The sequence below is a fragment of the Crocuta crocuta genome, unplaced genomic scaffold (genome assembly GCF_008692635.1).
Source record: "Crocuta crocuta isolate KB4526 unplaced genomic scaffold, BGI_CrCroc_1.0 scaffold127, whole genome shotgun sequence".
Taxonomy (NCBI): domain Eukaryota; kingdom Metazoa; phylum Chordata; class Mammalia; order Carnivora; family Hyaenidae; genus Crocuta; species Crocuta crocuta.
The window spans coordinates 11,023,097-11,040,738 of NW_027532008.1; the positions used below are offsets into that span (position 1 = coordinate 11,023,097).

Sequence of the window (17,642 nt, forward strand, 5' to 3'; positions counted from 1 at the left end):
GGGGGGGGGGGGGCTCTGACACCATTTTGTCTGGAGACACACTAATTGCCCGTCTGGCACATCTAAACACAGCCCTTGAGAGCAGGGGTGTGGTGCTGAACTTGCAGTATCCCCGGGGCCTAAAATACTGCCTGGTGCATATACATATTCCGTATTAGCTGTTAAAAACGCACCAGCAGCCAAGGGAAGGCCTACGACTGGCTCTCAGAGCCCAGGACGTGACACTAGGAACGCAGATGTTCCTGCCCATCCCTGGTGATGCCAAGGTAGGTGGCCGTCCGCAGTGCTAGTTCCTGGTGTCGGGGCAGCGGCTCACTGGCTATGGGGCTGGGAATTCCCCACCAGGCTGAGGCCTGAAGCCGGACAGGGAAGCCGACGTCCACCCCCTTAAGAGAGAACGAAAGCGGGATTCCTGCCTAGATCCTGCCCCGCAGAACCTGGTGGATCTGGGTAGAGAAAGTGGGCTGGTGACAATCACCCGGCCTGGGCAAGGCCAGGGCGGGTAGGGTGGGGAGGCCAAGGAAACGGGCTAGCTCCCCTGCACTATCAGCGGCTGGTAATAGGTACAAACTTCTGGAACCCCAGGGTCTCCAAAAGGCGTTCCTTACATCTCAGAACGAGCACCAGCGCAGCGTGCTGGGGGAATTGGCTCTCAGTTGCCCAGCACCCCGAGGGCCTTCCCAAGGAGCCTGCTCCAAACTAAATTCCCAATTTCATTTCCCACCACTCACCTTCGCAGGTGCTACATCTATAACCTTAAACAGGCCAGGTATCTAAAAAGCCGAGCCTTGGGGCACCTGGGTGGCTCGGCGGGTTGAGTGTCTCTTTGATTTCAGCTCAGGTCATGATCTCACGGTTCGTGGGATGGGGCCCTGCACTGGGCTCTGTGTTGACAATGTGGAGCCTGCTTAGCATTCTCTCTCCCCCTCTCCCTGCCCCTCCCCTACTCTCACGTGCACTCTCTCGCTCTCTCAAAATTAACTAATTAAAAAAAAAAAATCTGAGCCCCCTTCACACTCTTCTCTCTCTCCGCAACACCAAGCATCCCCTGCCCCAATCTCTTTCCTTCGAGGACCCAGTTTAATCCCACCTTTCCCGTGATGCTTCCCCACATCACGCCAGCCGAAGGGACGTGGACCCATATGTGTGGTCTTTGCGCCCGTGATTCCTCCCCTACTAGACATGTGCAGCCGCCACGAGCAGACCATGTGTCCAGCACCCACTCACTTGACAAACACAGAGCAGCCTGAGAGCCAGGAAGCCAGGTGCGGATGTTCTCACAGCCATGAACGAGTGGCAGGCCCTGCCCACCAGAGGTAGACAGAGGCACCGAGGGGGTCAGTGGCGGCATCAGAGAACAGAACAGGCCCTGACCCAGTCTGGGCAGGACCAGCTTTGCGGTGCTCCCCTTTCAGTTTGTCACATACGGGTACCAAATGATGGATCCGTGTGAGTGCAGGAGGGAACACCACAGGGGCCCAGCCACTGGGGGGGTGGGGAGTGGGGGGTGGAGAGGAATCCACAGCAGCAGATTTAGCAGCAAGTACGGTTACTCCAGAGCACTGACCTGAGCTGGGAGCAACTGCTGTCTGGCCGAAGGGCCCCCCCGCAGGCAGCTGCTCGCCAGGGGGAGGGATCAGGGTGGGGGCTTTCCCCCCTGGAGGCGGGGGAAGCAGGCTCAGGCCCCCTGTGCTGGCAGGCCGGGCTCGGGGAGTCCCAGCTGCTCCTTCCTTCTTCTTCATGTTCTAAAGAGAGGAGAGGAAAACAAGTGGGTCAGCTCTGCTGGGGTCCCACTCCCACCGGAAAGCCCCACGGGGAAGGCCAAGGCAGCCCCCAGGACCCAGACGTCTGCATAACCACAAGACGGTCAAGAGCTGTCCGACTCTCACTGCTACGGACAGTACTCAATGCACCGTGATTCTGGAGCTATTCCCAAATACACTTAACTTTTAAGACTAAGCACTGGCTTCATTAATTATCCGGGAACTACAAGTCAAAACTAGTGCTATGCCCTTACACACCCACCAGAATGGCTACAATGCAGAACATCAGTAGTGCAATGAGGCCAGGGAACACCCAGAACACCGGTATGCAGCTGTGGAAGTGTTACCTGGGAAAACTACTTGGGAAAATGGTTTCAAAGACTCTGTAAAGCTGAGCATGCGAATGGATGACCCAGCAATTCCCCTCCAGGAAGCAGACCTCACAGGAAGGTGTTCTTACGTGCACCAGAAAACATGCACTTGGACGTTCACGGCCGCACCATTTGTAACCGCTCCAAACTGGCAACTACGCCAATGTGCATCGTCGGTTGAACGGGAACACAGGGACATACTGTCGTGATGAAATACGCCACCACAGTGACAATGGGCAAGCTACATGCAACAAAACGGAGGCTCTCACCAATGCTACGGTGGGTAAAGGAAAGAGGCCACACACACGAGAGCACAGAGTGTAGGGCTCGTTCATAAAAGTTACAAACAAAATGTAGGGCGTTCAACGTCAGGACAGTGGCTACTCTAGCCTGTGGACAGGGGCAGGGGAGGGGCTTCCGGAGCACTGATAATCTCTGCTCCTTGATGCGGGGCTAGTCTGTGTGGGTACATTTGGTTTTCAAAAATTCACTGACTTCTACGTTCATAATGTGTGCGCTTCTCCGCATGCATATCTTACTTCAATAAGACCTTAGAGAACCTGAAGTCCCCAAAACCTGAGTCCCAACGTGAGCCACAAACCAGTGCTGGTTACAAGAATGAAGTCACAGTCCCTACCTTTGAAAGTAGAGCAGCAGCTTAATCCAATGCTAAGACCACAGCCCTGAAGTCAGAAGCCTCGAGGCCCTCAGGGAGAGTCCAGCTGTGCTGGTCCCTTCCAGCTCTGTGACCTGGGCAAGTCCCTTAATCTCTCTAAGCCTCAATGTCCTCGCCTGTAAAACGGACGAACGCTCGCGTCACGTAAGTGCCTAAGAACGCTACCTGGCACACAGCTGAGGCTCCTAAGTGCTAGTCCCCTCTCAGAAAGAGAGGAGTCACATCCCAACCAGTCCACTGGACGTGACTGGTATTTTCTCTTAAGGGCCAGCTGGCCAACTTCAAGGGTCCCAAATCATCACCAGCACGAAGCAGAAAAGAGGAGAAAGAGACAGTGTAAGTAAAAAGGAAGAGCATTATTTAGGGTTACAAAGTTTCTGCAAAAAACATTTCCATTTGGTCCTTGGTTCCCCCAAATCGCTCCAACCCCACTGCCTGCAGCCGGGTGAGGACCAAGCCTTGGCCACCCAGCCCAGCACTACCTTTTCCCGCTCTCAATAAGAGCTAATAAGTGGGGGCCATCCCCACTACCAGACGTTTCCTGTGACTCCCAGCATCCACCTCAAGGCCCCACTGCCCAGAGCAGAAGGCTCTGGCTTCCTCTTCCAGAAAGCCTTCCTGGCTTCCCCAAGCTCCGGGCTGTGTGCCCCTCCTCTAGGAGCTCACGGCCCTGAGCACATCCCCTCCCCTGCCAGGTTGTAATCATGGCTCGGCTCGTCCACTCGGGTGAACTCTGAGCTCCGTGAGGCTGAGCCCTCTCGCTCACTCCCGGCAGAGCACCCGGCACAAGGCAGCTGGGCTCAACCGATGGAACTGAATCGTGGGAAAAGAGGGAAGGGCTCTGGGCCGGGCTTGGGTGCTGGGCCAACAAAGCCAAGTGAGGATGGGACTCACCGCGATGTTGAGCTTGATGGTCTGGCCCTCTTTGAAGCCAAGGTCCAACTTGGGGCCCAGGTCGGGGTTCTGGGCTTGTTTCGCAAACTCACACTGCTGTTTCACCCACCTGGGAAGAGAACAGGAAGAAAGAGGTGAAGATGAGACGAGGTGCCCCGCAGAAAGAGCACATGCGGGCCTGCTAGTGGGACCTGAATTCAAATCCTGACTGTCACGTAAGTAGCCGCGCACTTCCGTGACCTCCTCAGCAAAACAGGATGACAAGTCTGTGTGTTAATGACCGCTATGAAAATTCAGTGAGCTCGCGTATGTGCACGGTGGCCCTGCCACCCGTCCAGGAAATCTGGGAGCCTGGCCCTGTCCTCCCCCAGCACCTGGCACGAGAACTAAGACAATGTATCCACACCTGGCGTCCAAGGACTCGTCAGGTAGGCGGCGAGACAAACCGGATGCCAGTGAGGTAGAGAGCAACACAAAGGGCCCCCCACCCGACACCCACCCACAGCCATCCGGGGACACCAGGCCAGGGAAGCGCCGAGGGGCCCACACGAGTGGCTGCACTCTCAACGCGCCAGCAGCCAGAGGTGGGGGCCTGTCCTGTCTTCTAGCTGTAGAAAGGACTCCCCGGACACCTGGTGGGGGGCGCAGGACCACACCGCGGGGGAACGGGCTCGGCAAGGCCACCTGAGCCTCGCACGGCCTCTGGCACCCCTGGCGCCTGGTATGGGAAGAGGCTGGGCCAGATGGGCCCTGGGAAAAGGAGGTGACGTGGAATCAGAGCAGGCAGCCTGCCCCACAGGACCAGGGAGCCCCCCTCAAGGCCCCGCCAGCACACGAATCACACACGACCCTCCTAAGTCGGGGAAAGAAGGGAGGAGGCGTGAGCACGCGTGTCCTGGAGCCACTCACTTGAAATGGTCCTGCAACGCAACGTTGAAGTCAAAGGCGTCGCCACGGTCCCCGAAGCCGATTCCGATAAACGCCCGGCGCCCTGGGGAAAAGCACAGGATTGGTCCCACCCGCCGGAGGCAGAGGAAGCCTTTCTCGGCAGGGGGAGCCAACCCCCGCGCACGCACCGTTTCCATCTTCGATGCGGATGACGAAGTACCTGCTGGAATCCGTCACGCTCTCCACGGCTGTGCCCGGAAACTGATCCACCGGGGCCTGAGCAAAGAGGTCTCCTGGAAGCAAAAGTTAGGGTGAGCCCGGAGCCGCCTTCCAGCCTGGCATGTCTACCACACCACCGGGGCCTCTTCCCTGGAAGGCAGATAGGCAAACCTTACTCTGGAGTTCAAATCCAATCTATTCCAAAGGACGGAAAGACAGGAGAAACACAAGCGAGGAAAGTCAGAGGGGGCTTAGAGGTCACATACAGCCCAGTTTTAATATTTGTAATGTAAGTGCCAAACTTTTCCAAACCAAATTACATGTAAAACAGTCCAGGCTTCCGGCTTCTCTTAAAACCTAAAGCTCCCGCAACGGAGCTCTGTTCCCGCGGGAGTGCAGGGCTACGGCCTACCCGCCTCGCCTGCGCCATTACCCGTCCGCACTTGAGGGCCCGGGAGCAGGCAGGCCCTGGTCCAGGTCCAGCACAACCTCAGCAAAGGACTGCTGCTGGAGGCAGGGCTGCAGACGGGCCGGTGAACCCCGCGGAAAGAGGGCCTGGACACCCACAGAAGGCTCCGAAGCAGCTGACCCAGGACAAAAGAACCACTGGTCTTAAAAGGAGCCCTTGGGAAACGCGTCCTCCGTCCCTCCGGCTCTTCAGGCCCCAGCACAGCACACGCCTTTGGGGACATTCTGGACCCGCGTCATTTCCGCAGCTGCTGATCTCCATTCACATGCTCAAGGATTTACTACTGAGGTGACTGAAATCAGTGTCCATGAAGTGTGTAGCTTCTCCATCATTTCTCTGCCCCCCTGGTTGGGTCTCCGGCATCTGGAACTCACCTGGATGCCTTCGGCCCAGAGCAGCGATTCTCGACCAGGGGTGATTTTGCTCACCTTTCCCCCAGGAGAGCTGTGGCAACGTGTGGAGACTTTTGATGTTCACAACTTGCGGGGGGGGCGGGCGGTGCTACTGGCATCTGGTAGACAGAGGCCAGGGAGGCTGCTAAGTATCTTAAATGTGACTTGGGGCACCTAGGTGGCTCAGTCAAACATCCGACTTCAGCTCAGGTTATGATCTCATGGTTCATGAGTTCGAGTCCCACATCAGGCTCTGTGCTAACAGCTCGGAACCTGGAGCCTGCTTCCGATTCTCGTCTCCCTCTCTCTCTGCCTCTCCCCTGCTTACGCTTTGTCTCTCTCTCTCTCAAATATAAACAAACATTAAAAAAACAAAAAGGATCTTAAATTTGACTTAACAGCCCACAACACTCCCCTGGCCTACACGTCACTAGCACTGAGGCTGAGAAACCCTGGCCTAAAATGACTGCAGAATGAGAGACAAGCAGGACCCAGTGGGCGTGACCCCAAGCGAAGCGCGTCCTGGGGTGGTCCCCATGGGGGAGACTCAGCTCTGTGCCGTTGCTGCTATGCTCGCCCGTCACCCTAAAGTCAGCTCCCAAGGCTCCCAGAAAACGGGTGCTGCCCTCCCCTGGATGTCACCCAGGACACGGCAGCGAGCCTCACAGCCAGAGTTCTCTGGCCTCAGGTGGCGACTGTCTTTTCAACCTCCTCTGCAGCCAGTACCCCAGCTCCACGCTCCAACACGAATCGATGCTTTGTGTCACCCTGCAGTTCACAAAGGAACTGGCTAAGTCCATGCTCACTTCCTATTTCCAACAACCTTGTGACACATGAGCTAATGCAGTCCCCATGTCACAGAGGAGGCCAAGGCACGAGAGGTCACGTGGCCCGCCCAAGGTCTCACAGCTCGGACACAAGTGACACAGCTCCGAGACAACGCAGCCCGTTTGGCCCATGACCCCTGACACTGTGTGCTGCCCCACCAAGAACCATCTCTATGTGCCGGGGAAACAAGCGGCCGAAGGCTGTGGCCCCCCGACCGAGCCAGCGCTGTGCCCGTCCCCTGCTCTGGGGGCTGGGCCATAGCAGGCCGCGATGCCCTCCACAGCTCCCCCAGCGGCACCACTGGCACAGGACTTCCAGATCTCCCCTAAGGGGACAGCTGCCAGCTGGCCCAGCACGGCCCCGCCTGTCCTTTCACCAGAGAAAGAGCTGAGCAGGACAGTTTCCGGCTTGTTCAGCTCACAGGCACGGTCAGTCCGGGCAACTACTATTTATCAAGAAACAGAATTCCTGAGCGAGCGCAGAGCTCACCCGCCGAGAGCTGTGCATCCCCCCCCCCCCACCAGCCCGTCTTCAGGGCAAACTCCGGGCTCCCTCCTTGGGACCAACCTGCAGGCCTCCTCTCCGTGGGCTCCACAATTTCTATTTTCTTAAGGAAAAAACAGGCGCCTGACAAAATTCCTCCCTTTACACCTGGAGACAGTGGTTTCTACAATTAAGGGGGGTATGGGCGGAGGGAGACGGTTTGAAGGTACAGTCAGGCCTGATTTCCAGGGTCGGTTCCCATGACTCCTGAGCGGACTGGCCAGGGCCGGGCTGCCTGCCCCTTGGCAGAGTGGGAGGTGTGGCATCTCAGCTCCACAAGGGTGTCCTTTGCCTTTACCTGAGGTCCTGTCTTCCAGCTTGATGTAGGCCACCTGCCCTTTCGCAGTGATCCGCAGCCGGCCACTCCATGACGGCTGGTCCAGCTGCCACTCCGCGGCCCTACGGGGACAAAAACCATACAGCCTCTGCTAGAGGGCCCCGCTCCATCACTCCAGCGCTGGGGACAGGAACGGGAAGGGCACCCGGGCCACCTGCTCTAGACCAGAGGTTGGCAAATCTCCTCTGAGAAGGGGCATGCCACCTCCGTCACAAGCCCTCACGCTGCGGCTGTCGTGTGAAAGCGCCCATATAGCATACGTGAGCGTGCTGGGGCTTTGAGTAATTTAACTGGATGTTTTTGCTGAGTGTGACTATACTTCAGTGCGGCTTTATAGACACTAAAAACCTGAATCTCGTATAATTTTCCATTAAGAAATATTCTTTTTAACGTTCCCCGATGATTTACAAACGGAAAAACCATTTTTAGCCCGTGAGACATTCACAAACACAGTGGGCTGGGGTTTGCCAAACCCAGTTCTAGACTACAGAGATCTTCTCTGAAGCAGGACCTCAAGTTCTCTTTCCTTCATTTTTGTTAAGTATATTTTTAAAAACATTTTTAGGTTTGTTTTTATTTTTGAGAGAGAGAGAGAAAGAGGGCCAGAGTGCGAGCAGGGGTGGGCAGAGAGGGAGACACAGAATCGGAAATAGGCTCCAGGCTCTCAGCTGTCAGGACAGAGCCTGATGCGGGGCTTGAACCCATGAACTAGGAGATCATGATTTGAGCCGAAGTTGGAGGTCCAACTGAGCCCCAGGAGCCCCAAGTATATTTGTTTTTGAGAGACAGAGAGAGAGAGCAGGGGAGGGGCAGAGAGAGAGGAGGACAGGGGATCTGAAGTGGGCTCTGGGCAGACAGCAGAGATATCAATGTGGGACTCAAACTCACGAACCGCAGATCACAGCCTGAGACGAGGGCAGATGCTTAACCGACTGAGCCACCCAGGCGCCCCTCCAGTTTTCTTTCTGTAAAGGAAGCAGCCACTGGCCCTGCTGTTTAAGACACTGCCAGGCTGCACCGGCCAGAGCGACCACTGGGGGCCACTGAGACGATCTTCAAAGGCGGGCAGGGAGGGAGCAATCATTAGAAGAAAGATAAAAGAGGGGCGCCTGGTGGCTCAATCAGACGGTTCGTGGGTTCCAGCCCCACGTCGGGCTCTGTGCTGACAGCTAGCTCAGAGCCTGGAGCCTGTTTCAGATTCTGTGTCTCCCTCTCTCTCTGACCCTCCCCAGCTCGTGCTGTCTGTCTCAAAAATAAATAAACGTTAAAAAAAATTTTTTTAATATATAAAAAAAAGAGAGAGAGAGAGAGAGAAAAGAGAGCAACCATCCGTGAGAGGAAAGGGGATGGGTGTTCAAGAAATAGACTCTTCCTGTCCTAGGGCAGGAAGAACCCCAGGCCACCGCGGACCTATCACAATGGCTTCTAGGGGGACTTCAAAAAAAAATTTTTTTTAACATTTATTTTTGAGAGAGAGAGTGTGATCAAGAGAGGGGCAGAGAGAGAATCTGAAGGGGGCTCCAGGCTCTGAGCTGTCAGCACAGAGCCCAACGTGGGGCTCAAGCCCACGAACTGTGAGATCATGACCTGAGCCGAAGTCAGACGCTCAACTGACTGAGCCACCCAGGCAACCCCTCAGGGGACTTTTAAAGCGGTAACTTCACGTTTTAATTCTAAGAAGCAGTTTAGTAAAACCCCCAAATACCCAGAACCATGGGTGTTTCCGAGAGGCCTTTCTTGGAAGTCCCTGAGCACAAGTCAGGACTCGGAGCGGCACCGTCACGTGGACACAGGTTGCTGTGCGGACCACGGAGATGCAGGCTCTCAGCTCACAAGTCAGCAGACTCCGTTTCAGTTCCTCTTAACGGGGCAACACACCCAGGCCTTAGAGTCAAGCCAAGCAGAGCTGTGAGGGTGAAGGGCAGGGGCTGCTGGCTCCCTCTGGGCCACAGCAGTTGGCCCTGACACTGCGAGACTCGCGCTCTGGGGGGCAACCAGGAGGGACAAAGCGCATCCTACCTAAGGGGATCACAGTAGATGACCAAGCCCGGTCCGGTGTCTCTGATGACAGAGAGTGAATGTTTTCCTAATTGTTTCTATTGTTGCTTTCATACTCTTTTCAAGTGACATCACGGATCTCCTCGGCGGTCAAGAAAACCCTCTGCTCTCTAGAAAATCAGCTACAAGTCTGTGTTAACACAAGTGGAGATGAACAAGAGGCCAGAGATGCCGACACGCCACCATTCTTGCCCTGCAGGCCACTCCTGTATTTCCAAATCACTTACACAAACACTGCCTTCAAGAGCGACCCCACCCCCAACCCCGTGGCACAAAACAGCCACAGATCAGGTCATCTGTAACAGGTGCATCTTTTGTTCTTCTTCTTTTCGTAGGTGACGCGCACACACACAGGGTGACAACATGCAAACAGTACAAAACAGGATACCGTGAAAGGACGTCTCCTTCCAGCCCCCGCTGTCGTGCATTCCGTTCCCTCCCTGACGCTACAAGCACCTGTTTATCACAGGAGACGTGCGGACGGACTCCTCCCAACCGCCCCAGGCTGCGATAGGGCCTGAGGTTCGTGCGAAGGGAGCTGGGCAGGGAGGGGCCCCTGGGCTTTGGCCATCCGCTTACAGCTCGGATGGGTCATTTTGGCCGGTTCTCCGCTCCCTTCCTTCCCCTGGGGATTTCCGCGTGAGGTAGGACCCCTCCCCCTTCGGTTTGTTCAAGGTTCCCTTCGAGGCCAGTTAGCGCTGGAAGAAAAGGTCTGCGACACCTCTACTCCCAGCCACTTTTAGGGTACTCGGCAGCCCACACGCTAGACGCGGCTTTAACGCCTCCCGCGCGCCGGGAGCCCCGTGCGTCGGGCTGAGACGGCCCAAAGTCTGGGTCCCTCTCCCCTCTCTGGCCTCGAACTGGGAGAAGCCGCAGCGTTACCTCCCGCCTCTCCCCCTACACCCGCCGGGGCCCGTCCGCGGCTCCCAAGTGGGCGTGTCGGCCAGCGGGGAAGGGGTTAAATCGGGGTTAGCCTGGACGGGCGGCGAGCCCTCACCTGTAACCACGGTTGGTGGCTCGCGGCGGGATGCGATAGACGTGGACCTCCGGCTTGACACACAGCACCGACTCGTACTCGCCCTCCTCCATCTCGACGCCCGGAGCCCGCCGGACTTCCGGCTCCTTCCCAGCCGCGGAGCCGGAAGCGGGGCGACTCTATGACCCGGGTCAGGCTAGATCGGCGGCTTGCGGTCCTCGGCCCGGTTGTCTCCCGCGCGCCCTCTGCTGGCCACTCTGGCTCAAGACAGGAGGCGAAGGATTCTAGAGCCAAAGTGATGAGGTCCAAGAGCCTTTTGGGGGGCGGGGTGGGGGCGGCGGCGGCTTCCGGCTCAGGCAAGGCCTCGTGGGCGGCGGAGACAACTTCCGTACAGCCCCGGTCGCAATCGGCTCTCGGGTTGTGGGGCGTCCCCATCGTACACCTGGGCTCAGTCGGCTGAGATGCCAAGCTGGATCTACCTACACCGCTCACCCTGAAACCTCTCTCTCCTCCAGCCTGTGCTTCCCTGGGCTCTTCCTGAATGTCCTTCCTTCTCCTGACTCCAGAAGATTCCCTGAGGCTACTCCTGCTTGAGAGATGCTTACCTCACCCAGCATTAAGTGGGACGGCCTGACCCCAGGCCCTTACTCTTAACCCACCGTGTACCTGGTGGTGCCCAGTGTGGTCTAGACTCAACAAAGAGCGAAGTTTACTAACATAAGTAATTGAAAAGGGGGTGCCTGGGTAGCTTGGTGGGTTAAGCCTCTGACACTTGATTTGGGCTCAAGTCATGATCTCACGGTTCCTGAGATCTAGTCCCAAGTAGGGCTCTGCACTGACAGCGTGGAGCCAGCTTGGGATTCTCTCTCTCCCTCACTCTCTGCCCCTCCCCCACTTGCTAGAGGTCTCTTGTCTCTCTCAAAATAAATTAATAAACATTAAAAAAAAAGAATCCCAGTCTTAGCTCGAATTTCTCACAGAATGGTACGGGGATACATGTCCAAGCATAGTCAAACTCTCCAGATGCCTTCTTCTCCTGTAATGTTCTCTCATTTCTTCCACAATTATTTAGTACGTGCTTACAATGTGCCGGTCCTAGGTGGAGCACAGTTGATCCCAAATCTTTGCTCCACCACCATCTCCCCTCTCCTCCCTTTCTCTTTTACTCACTCTGTACAAATTCTTTATTATAGAATTGATCTACCCTCTTAAAAAGATCTTTTTTAGGGACGTTTGGATGGCTCAGTCAGTTGAGCGTCGGACTCTTGATTTCGGCTCAGGTCATAATCTCACGGTTCATGAGATCAAGCCCCAAGATGGGCTCTGCGCTGACCGGGCAGAACCTCCTTGAGATTCTCTGTCTCTGCTCCTCTCCAGCTCGCATGCATGCTGGCTCTCAAAATAAATAAATTTAAAAAAAATTTTTAAAGATCTTTTTTATCTGGGCCCCTGGGTGGCTCAGTCAGTTGAACATCCAATTCTTGATTTCAGCTCAGGTCATGCATGATTTCATGGCTCATGGGTTCGAGCCCCGCGTGGGACTCTGCACTGATGGCACACAGCACACTCGGGATTCTCTGTCTCCCTTTCTCTCTGTTCCTCCCCCATGCTCTCACACTCTCTCTCTCAAAAATAAAAAAACAACAATAAAAGATCTTTTGTATTGTGGTAATATATACATACCATAAACTTTACCATTTTAACCATCTTTAAGTGTGTGATTAAGTGGAATTACGTACATACACAGTATTGCATGTAACTACCACCACAATTTCCAGAACTTTTTCCATTATCCCAAACAGAAACTCTGTACCCATTAAGCAAGAACACCCCATTTCTCCGTTCCCCCCAACCCCTGGTAGCCTCTATTCTACTTTCTGTCTCTGTGAATTTGGCTGTTTTAGATACTTCATATAAGTGGAATCATCACATCATACAGTATAAGTCCTTTGTACTTGGTTTATTTCTTAGTATAATGTTTTCAAGGTTCCTTCCTGTCATAGCATCTATGAGAATTTCATTCCTGTTGATGGCTGAATGATATTCCTTATTTTGTTTACCATTTATCTGTTGATGGACATTTGGGTTGTTTCCACCCTTTGGCTACTGTGAATGATGCTGATATGTCCGAGTCCTTGTTTTCAATTCTCTAGAGTATATATATCTAGAGGTGGATTTGTTGGGCCATATGGTAATTTTATGTTTAGCTTTCTGAGGAACCACCGAACTGTTTTTCATAGTGACTACACCATTTTACGTTCCCACCAGCAATAAACAAGGGTTCCGATTTTCCCACATCCTTACCCATACTTATTTTCCACTTTCTTTGATCACAGCCATCCTGGTGGGGGTGAAGTTAATTTCTCTTTATGTGAATTGACTTAACCTCTAATTTCAACATTGCCTATCACCCTGATTCTCCCCAACGAAGAAGAAATTGAGACATGACCCAGAGAATGAGATTTCTTCTTCCTACTTCTTTGATCCTGTCTCTCATTTTCCTTAAGTCCTGGAATGGCAAAGAGAGAACTCCTCTTCAAAGGAGGAGTGGGAGAGATATCAAGAGGGGCAGGGAGGGCACATTCCCACACTGACGGTCTTACCCCTTCACGTTCTCACCATACAGTTTATATGACTGCTCCCCCACCAGACTGTGAGCCCTTTGAACGAAGGACCCTGTCCCTGTCCCCTGTGGATCCCGTATTCAGCAGCACAAGTTCTGGCACAGAGTAACTGCTCAACAAATAAATGAGCAAATGTGTGTGTGTTCAGTTGGCTACATCCCAAAACCAAGTGGGAATTTGGGGATGGGCCACTGTGTTTTCTCTTTCACACTCTGACTCCTTGCATCAATATGTACTGAACAACACAGGGGGCAATTGGGTCTCCAAGGAGCAAAGCACCCGGACTCATGGGTTAAAGAACGTCCAGCTGGGAGAGCATCTAGGACCAGCTCTCGAGAACTGAACTTTGGAGTGGTGTCCATAATCAGCACTGAGCTCCATCACTTCCACTCTGGAAACCAGGCAGCATGAAGGGAGCCCACGGTGACTGTGGCCACCACAGGCAGGAAGCCTTCCTCTCGTGAATCTCAAAGGGAAGCACCACTCCATGCCAGGGGGCAGCCAGACCTTACGATGTGTTTGGAGTGTGTTCAGTTCAGTTCCGTCTAACATTGATAGGAACTGAGCACCTACCCTATGCCGGGTGCTGGGTGCCAGGGCCACAGAGATGAAGCCAACCCAGCTCTTGCCTTCATTGAACTCACAGACCAGAAGAGGTAGAGGGGAAAAAGAGTCATTTACAATGCACAGTGGGAAGTGCTAGGGTGGAGGAATTCATGGGGGCTGTGAACAACTCAGGCTTGGGAAGTCAGGGAAGGCTCTCCGGAAGATGTTACATGGACATAACAGTCCCTGTGAGTAGGCAGGGCAAGGATTGTTCTCTCTGTGGTGTGATGGGGGCCACTGAAACAGTGACAAGCCCAGGGAAACCACATTGTCCTTGACTTGGAAGAAGTCAAACAGTCCCTTGCCTTCTTCTCAAATCCCAGCCTCATAGCTGGACATTCCTGAAGTGCCTTCCCACACCTCTGCTGCAGAGAGTAAGTGGACCTATTATCTACTCCCAGGTTAATTATATTATTTACCAAACATCCAATTCAACCCAACAAGCTGAGTATATATAAGCTCAGATAGAGCCCATCCCAAGCATGAGGAAGTGAGCAAGGAAGCAAAATATTGCTGATTCATCCAGATGCTTTCTGCAGGGCCAGGGCCAGGGTGAGGGGTTGATGTGGAAAGCTGTCCTTGGTGGCCTCCTGAAATATATATATCATAGGTCACTTATCATCTTTCTCTGCTGTATCTTTCTTCCATCATAGACATTTCTAAGAGAAATTTCTCCCACTTCTCAGATGGGGAAATCACTTATGAAAGGGCACTCAATAACAAAACAGCCTTGAAAAAGAACAAAGTTGGAGAACTCACACCTTCCTGGTTTTAAGACTTACTGCAAAACTACAGTAATTGAGACACTATAGTACTGAAGTAAGGGTGCATTTACAGATCAGCGGAATAGAACTGAGAATCCAGAAATAACCCCTCACATTTACAGTCAGTTGACTTTCTAGAAGTGTGCCAAAACAATTCAATAGAGAAACAATAGTCTTTTCATAAATGGTGCTGAGATATCCACATGCAGAAGAATGAAGTTCAATCCCTACCTCACACCATACAGAAAATGAAATAAAAATAGATCCCAGGCATAAGTGTAAGAGCCAAAACTACACAACTTTTAGAAGAAAACATAGACCTAAATCTCCATGACCTGGAATTTGTGTTCTTTTTTTTTTTTAATATGTTTTAATGTTTATTTACTTTTGAAAGAGAGACAGAGAGACAGAGTGTGAGTGGAGGAAGAGCTGAGAGAGAGAGGGAGATGCAGAATCTGAAGCAGGCTCCAGGCTCTGATCTGTCAGCAGGGGCTGTCAACCCCCTGATGCGAGGCTCGATCCCACAGACCGTGAGATCATGACCTGAGCTGAAGTCAGATGCTTAACCGACTGAGCCACCCAAGTGCCCCTGGAATTTGTGTTCTAATAAAAAAGAATCTTGGGCTCAGAATGGCTCCCAACAAGAAATGACACTAAAAGCACAAGCAACAAAATGAAAAATAGGGGTGCCTGGATGGCTCAGTCGATTAAACGTCAGACTCTTGACTTCAGCTCAGGTCATGATCTCATGGTCCTGGGATCAAGCCCTGCATCAGACTTTGCACTGAGCATGGAGCCTACTTGGGATTCTCTCCCTCTCTCCCTCTGCCCTTCTACCCTGCTCACACGTTCGCTCGCTCGCTCTCTCTCTCTCCCTCTCAAAAGAAATACATAAACATTTTTCTAAAAAAAGAAAAATAGATAAATAAGACTTCAATAAAATGTAAAACTTTTGTGCTTCAAAGGACAAGTGAAAATACAATGCACACCATGGGAGAATAATCTTGCAAATTATATATCTGACAAGGGACTTACTTGCATCTAGAATATATAAAGAACTCTTACTGTTCAATAGTAAAAAGACAAATAATTCAATTTATGCATGAATAATGGACTCTAGTAGACATTTTCCCCAAGAAGATATATGAATAAGCACATGGAAAGATGGCCCACCATGGGGTGCCTGGATGGCTCAGTCAGTTGAGTGTCTGACTTCGGCTCAGGTCATGGTCTCACAATTTGTGAGTTCGAGCCCCATGTCGGGCTCTGTGCTGACAGCTGGGAGCCTGGAGCCTGCTTCGGATTCTATGTCTCCCTCTCTCTCTGCCCCTCCCCTGCTCATGCTCTGCCCCTCTCTCTCTCTTGCTCTCACTCTCTCTCTTTCTCTCACAAAAATCATTAAAAAAAAAATAGACAAATTGAAAGAAAGAAAGGGATCCACCTTGTCAGCCATCTGGGAAATGCAAACCAAAACCACAGTGAGATGAGATTCCACTTCATACCCATACCCACTAGGATGGCTAGAATTTAAAATGGCAGATAATAACAAGTGTTCGTCAGGATGTAGAAAAGTTGGAACCCTCCTACAGTGCAGTGGGGACGGTAAAATGATGCCTCCCCCTTGGAAAACCATCTGGCAATTACGCAAGAAACTAAACATAAAGCTAGGGTATAACCCAGCAATTACTTTCCTAGCTGCAAATTCAAGACAAATGAAAACATGTATTCGCACAGAAATATGTCCACAAATGTTTATAGCAGCATTCCTCATAATAGCCAAAAAGTAGAAACACACAAATGTCCCTTAACCGATAAATGGATATAGAAAACAAAATATGTTGGCCCCAAAAGGGGATGAATCCTGACAACATTTTCCCAAGTGAAAGAAGCCAGTCACCAAGGACCATGTATTGTATGAGTCCTTTTATATGAAATGTCCAGAACAGGCATATGTGCAAGACGGAAAGTAGATCAGTGGTTACCTAGGGCTGGGGTGGGGTGTGAGGGTTGAGATGATGGCTAAGGGGTGTGGAGTTTCTTTTCAGGCTGACAAAGTTGTTCTAATATTGGAGTGAACATCAAACAATTCTGCGAATATATTACAAGCCATTGAGTTATACAGTTTATTTTTTTAAATTCATTTATTTATTTTAAAAGAGAGAGGGAGAGAGAGAATCTCAAGCAGGCTCTGCACTGTCAGCACAGAGCCCGATGTGGGGCTTGAACTCATGAACTGTGAGATCATGACCTGAGCCAAAATCAAGAGTCAGATGCCTAACTGACTGAGGCACCCAGGTATCCTTAAATTGTACGCTTTAAAGGGAAGAACTGTGGGGATGAGCACTGAGTGTTATGTGGAAACTAATTTGACAATAAACTACTTGTAAAAAAATAAAAAAATAAAAAATAAAGGGAAGAACTGTGGGGTGCCTGGTGACTCAGTCTGTTGAGCGTGTGACTCGATTCCGGTTCAGGTCATGATCTCACAGTTGTGGGATCAAACCCCACGTCGGGCTCTGTGCTGAGTGTGGAGCCTGCTTGGGATTCTCTCTCTCTCTGTCTCTTTCTCTCTGTCTCTCGCTCTGCCCCTCCTCCGCTTGCCTGCTCTCTCTTTTTCTCAAAAATAAAATAAATATTGGGGCGCCTGGGTGGCTTAGTCGGTTAAGCGTCCGACTTTCGCTTACGTCATGATCTCGCGGTTCGTGGGTTCGAGCCCCGCGTCGGGCTCTGTGCTGACTGCCAGCTCAGAACTTGGAGCCTATTTCAGATTCTGTGTCTCCCTCTCTCTCTGACCCTCCCCTGCTCACGCTGTCTCTCTCTCCTAGAAATAAATAAAAATATTAAAAATAAAATAAAATAAATAATAAAAAATTGATTGATTGATTGATTAATAGTTAATGGAATGTGAATGAAATCGTCACAAAGCCGTGGACAAAAAGAGAAGGCACCGAATGCTCTAAAAGGAGATCATCATCTGTATGTGCCACCCGCCCCTCTCCGTTCTGTCCTTAGATTCCATGCCCTTCTGGTAGGGTTGGGGGGGCATCCCCTCATTCAGATTCTCACAGAGTTTGCGAGTTCCAGATGCGGATGGAGAAGGGGCTGGTTCCCCTCTGGAGCCTCTGCCCCCTTAATATTCCAGCATGTGGAATATTGGGGCCTGAGGATTCTGAGGTGGAGACAGGGGACAATGAGGGGCGTGTTCGGGAGGGGGGGTCTGAGGGCAGTCCTCCA

The 17,642-nt window shown here is 52.2% G+C and overlaps 1 protein-coding gene across 2 annotated transcripts in view; it reads right to left on the reverse strand.

Moving 5' to 3' along the window:
- NECAP2 (NECAP endocytosis associated 2) overlaps positions 1–10,552 on the reverse strand; it is a 13,472-nt gene extending 2,920 nt beyond the window's left edge. For both annotated transcript variants that reach the window (XM_077775841.1, XM_077775840.1), the window contains exons 1-6: positions 10,436–10,552; positions 7,342–7,442; positions 4,781–4,885; positions 4,614–4,695; positions 3,705–3,813; positions 1,568–1,745 (exon numbers count right to left, since the gene is read on the reverse strand). In XM_077775841.1, the coding sequence (XP_077631967.1) occupies positions 1,568–1,745; positions 3,705–3,813; positions 4,614–4,695; positions 4,781–4,885; positions 7,342–7,442; positions 10,436–10,527 (667 nt within the window). In that variant the 5' untranslated portion in view covers positions 10,528–10,552. The remainder of the gene's footprint in view (positions 1–1,567; positions 1,746–3,704; positions 3,814–4,613; positions 4,696–4,780; positions 4,886–7,341; positions 7,443–10,435) is intronic.
- Between the last annotated feature and the right edge of the window lie 7,090 nt (positions 10,553–17,642).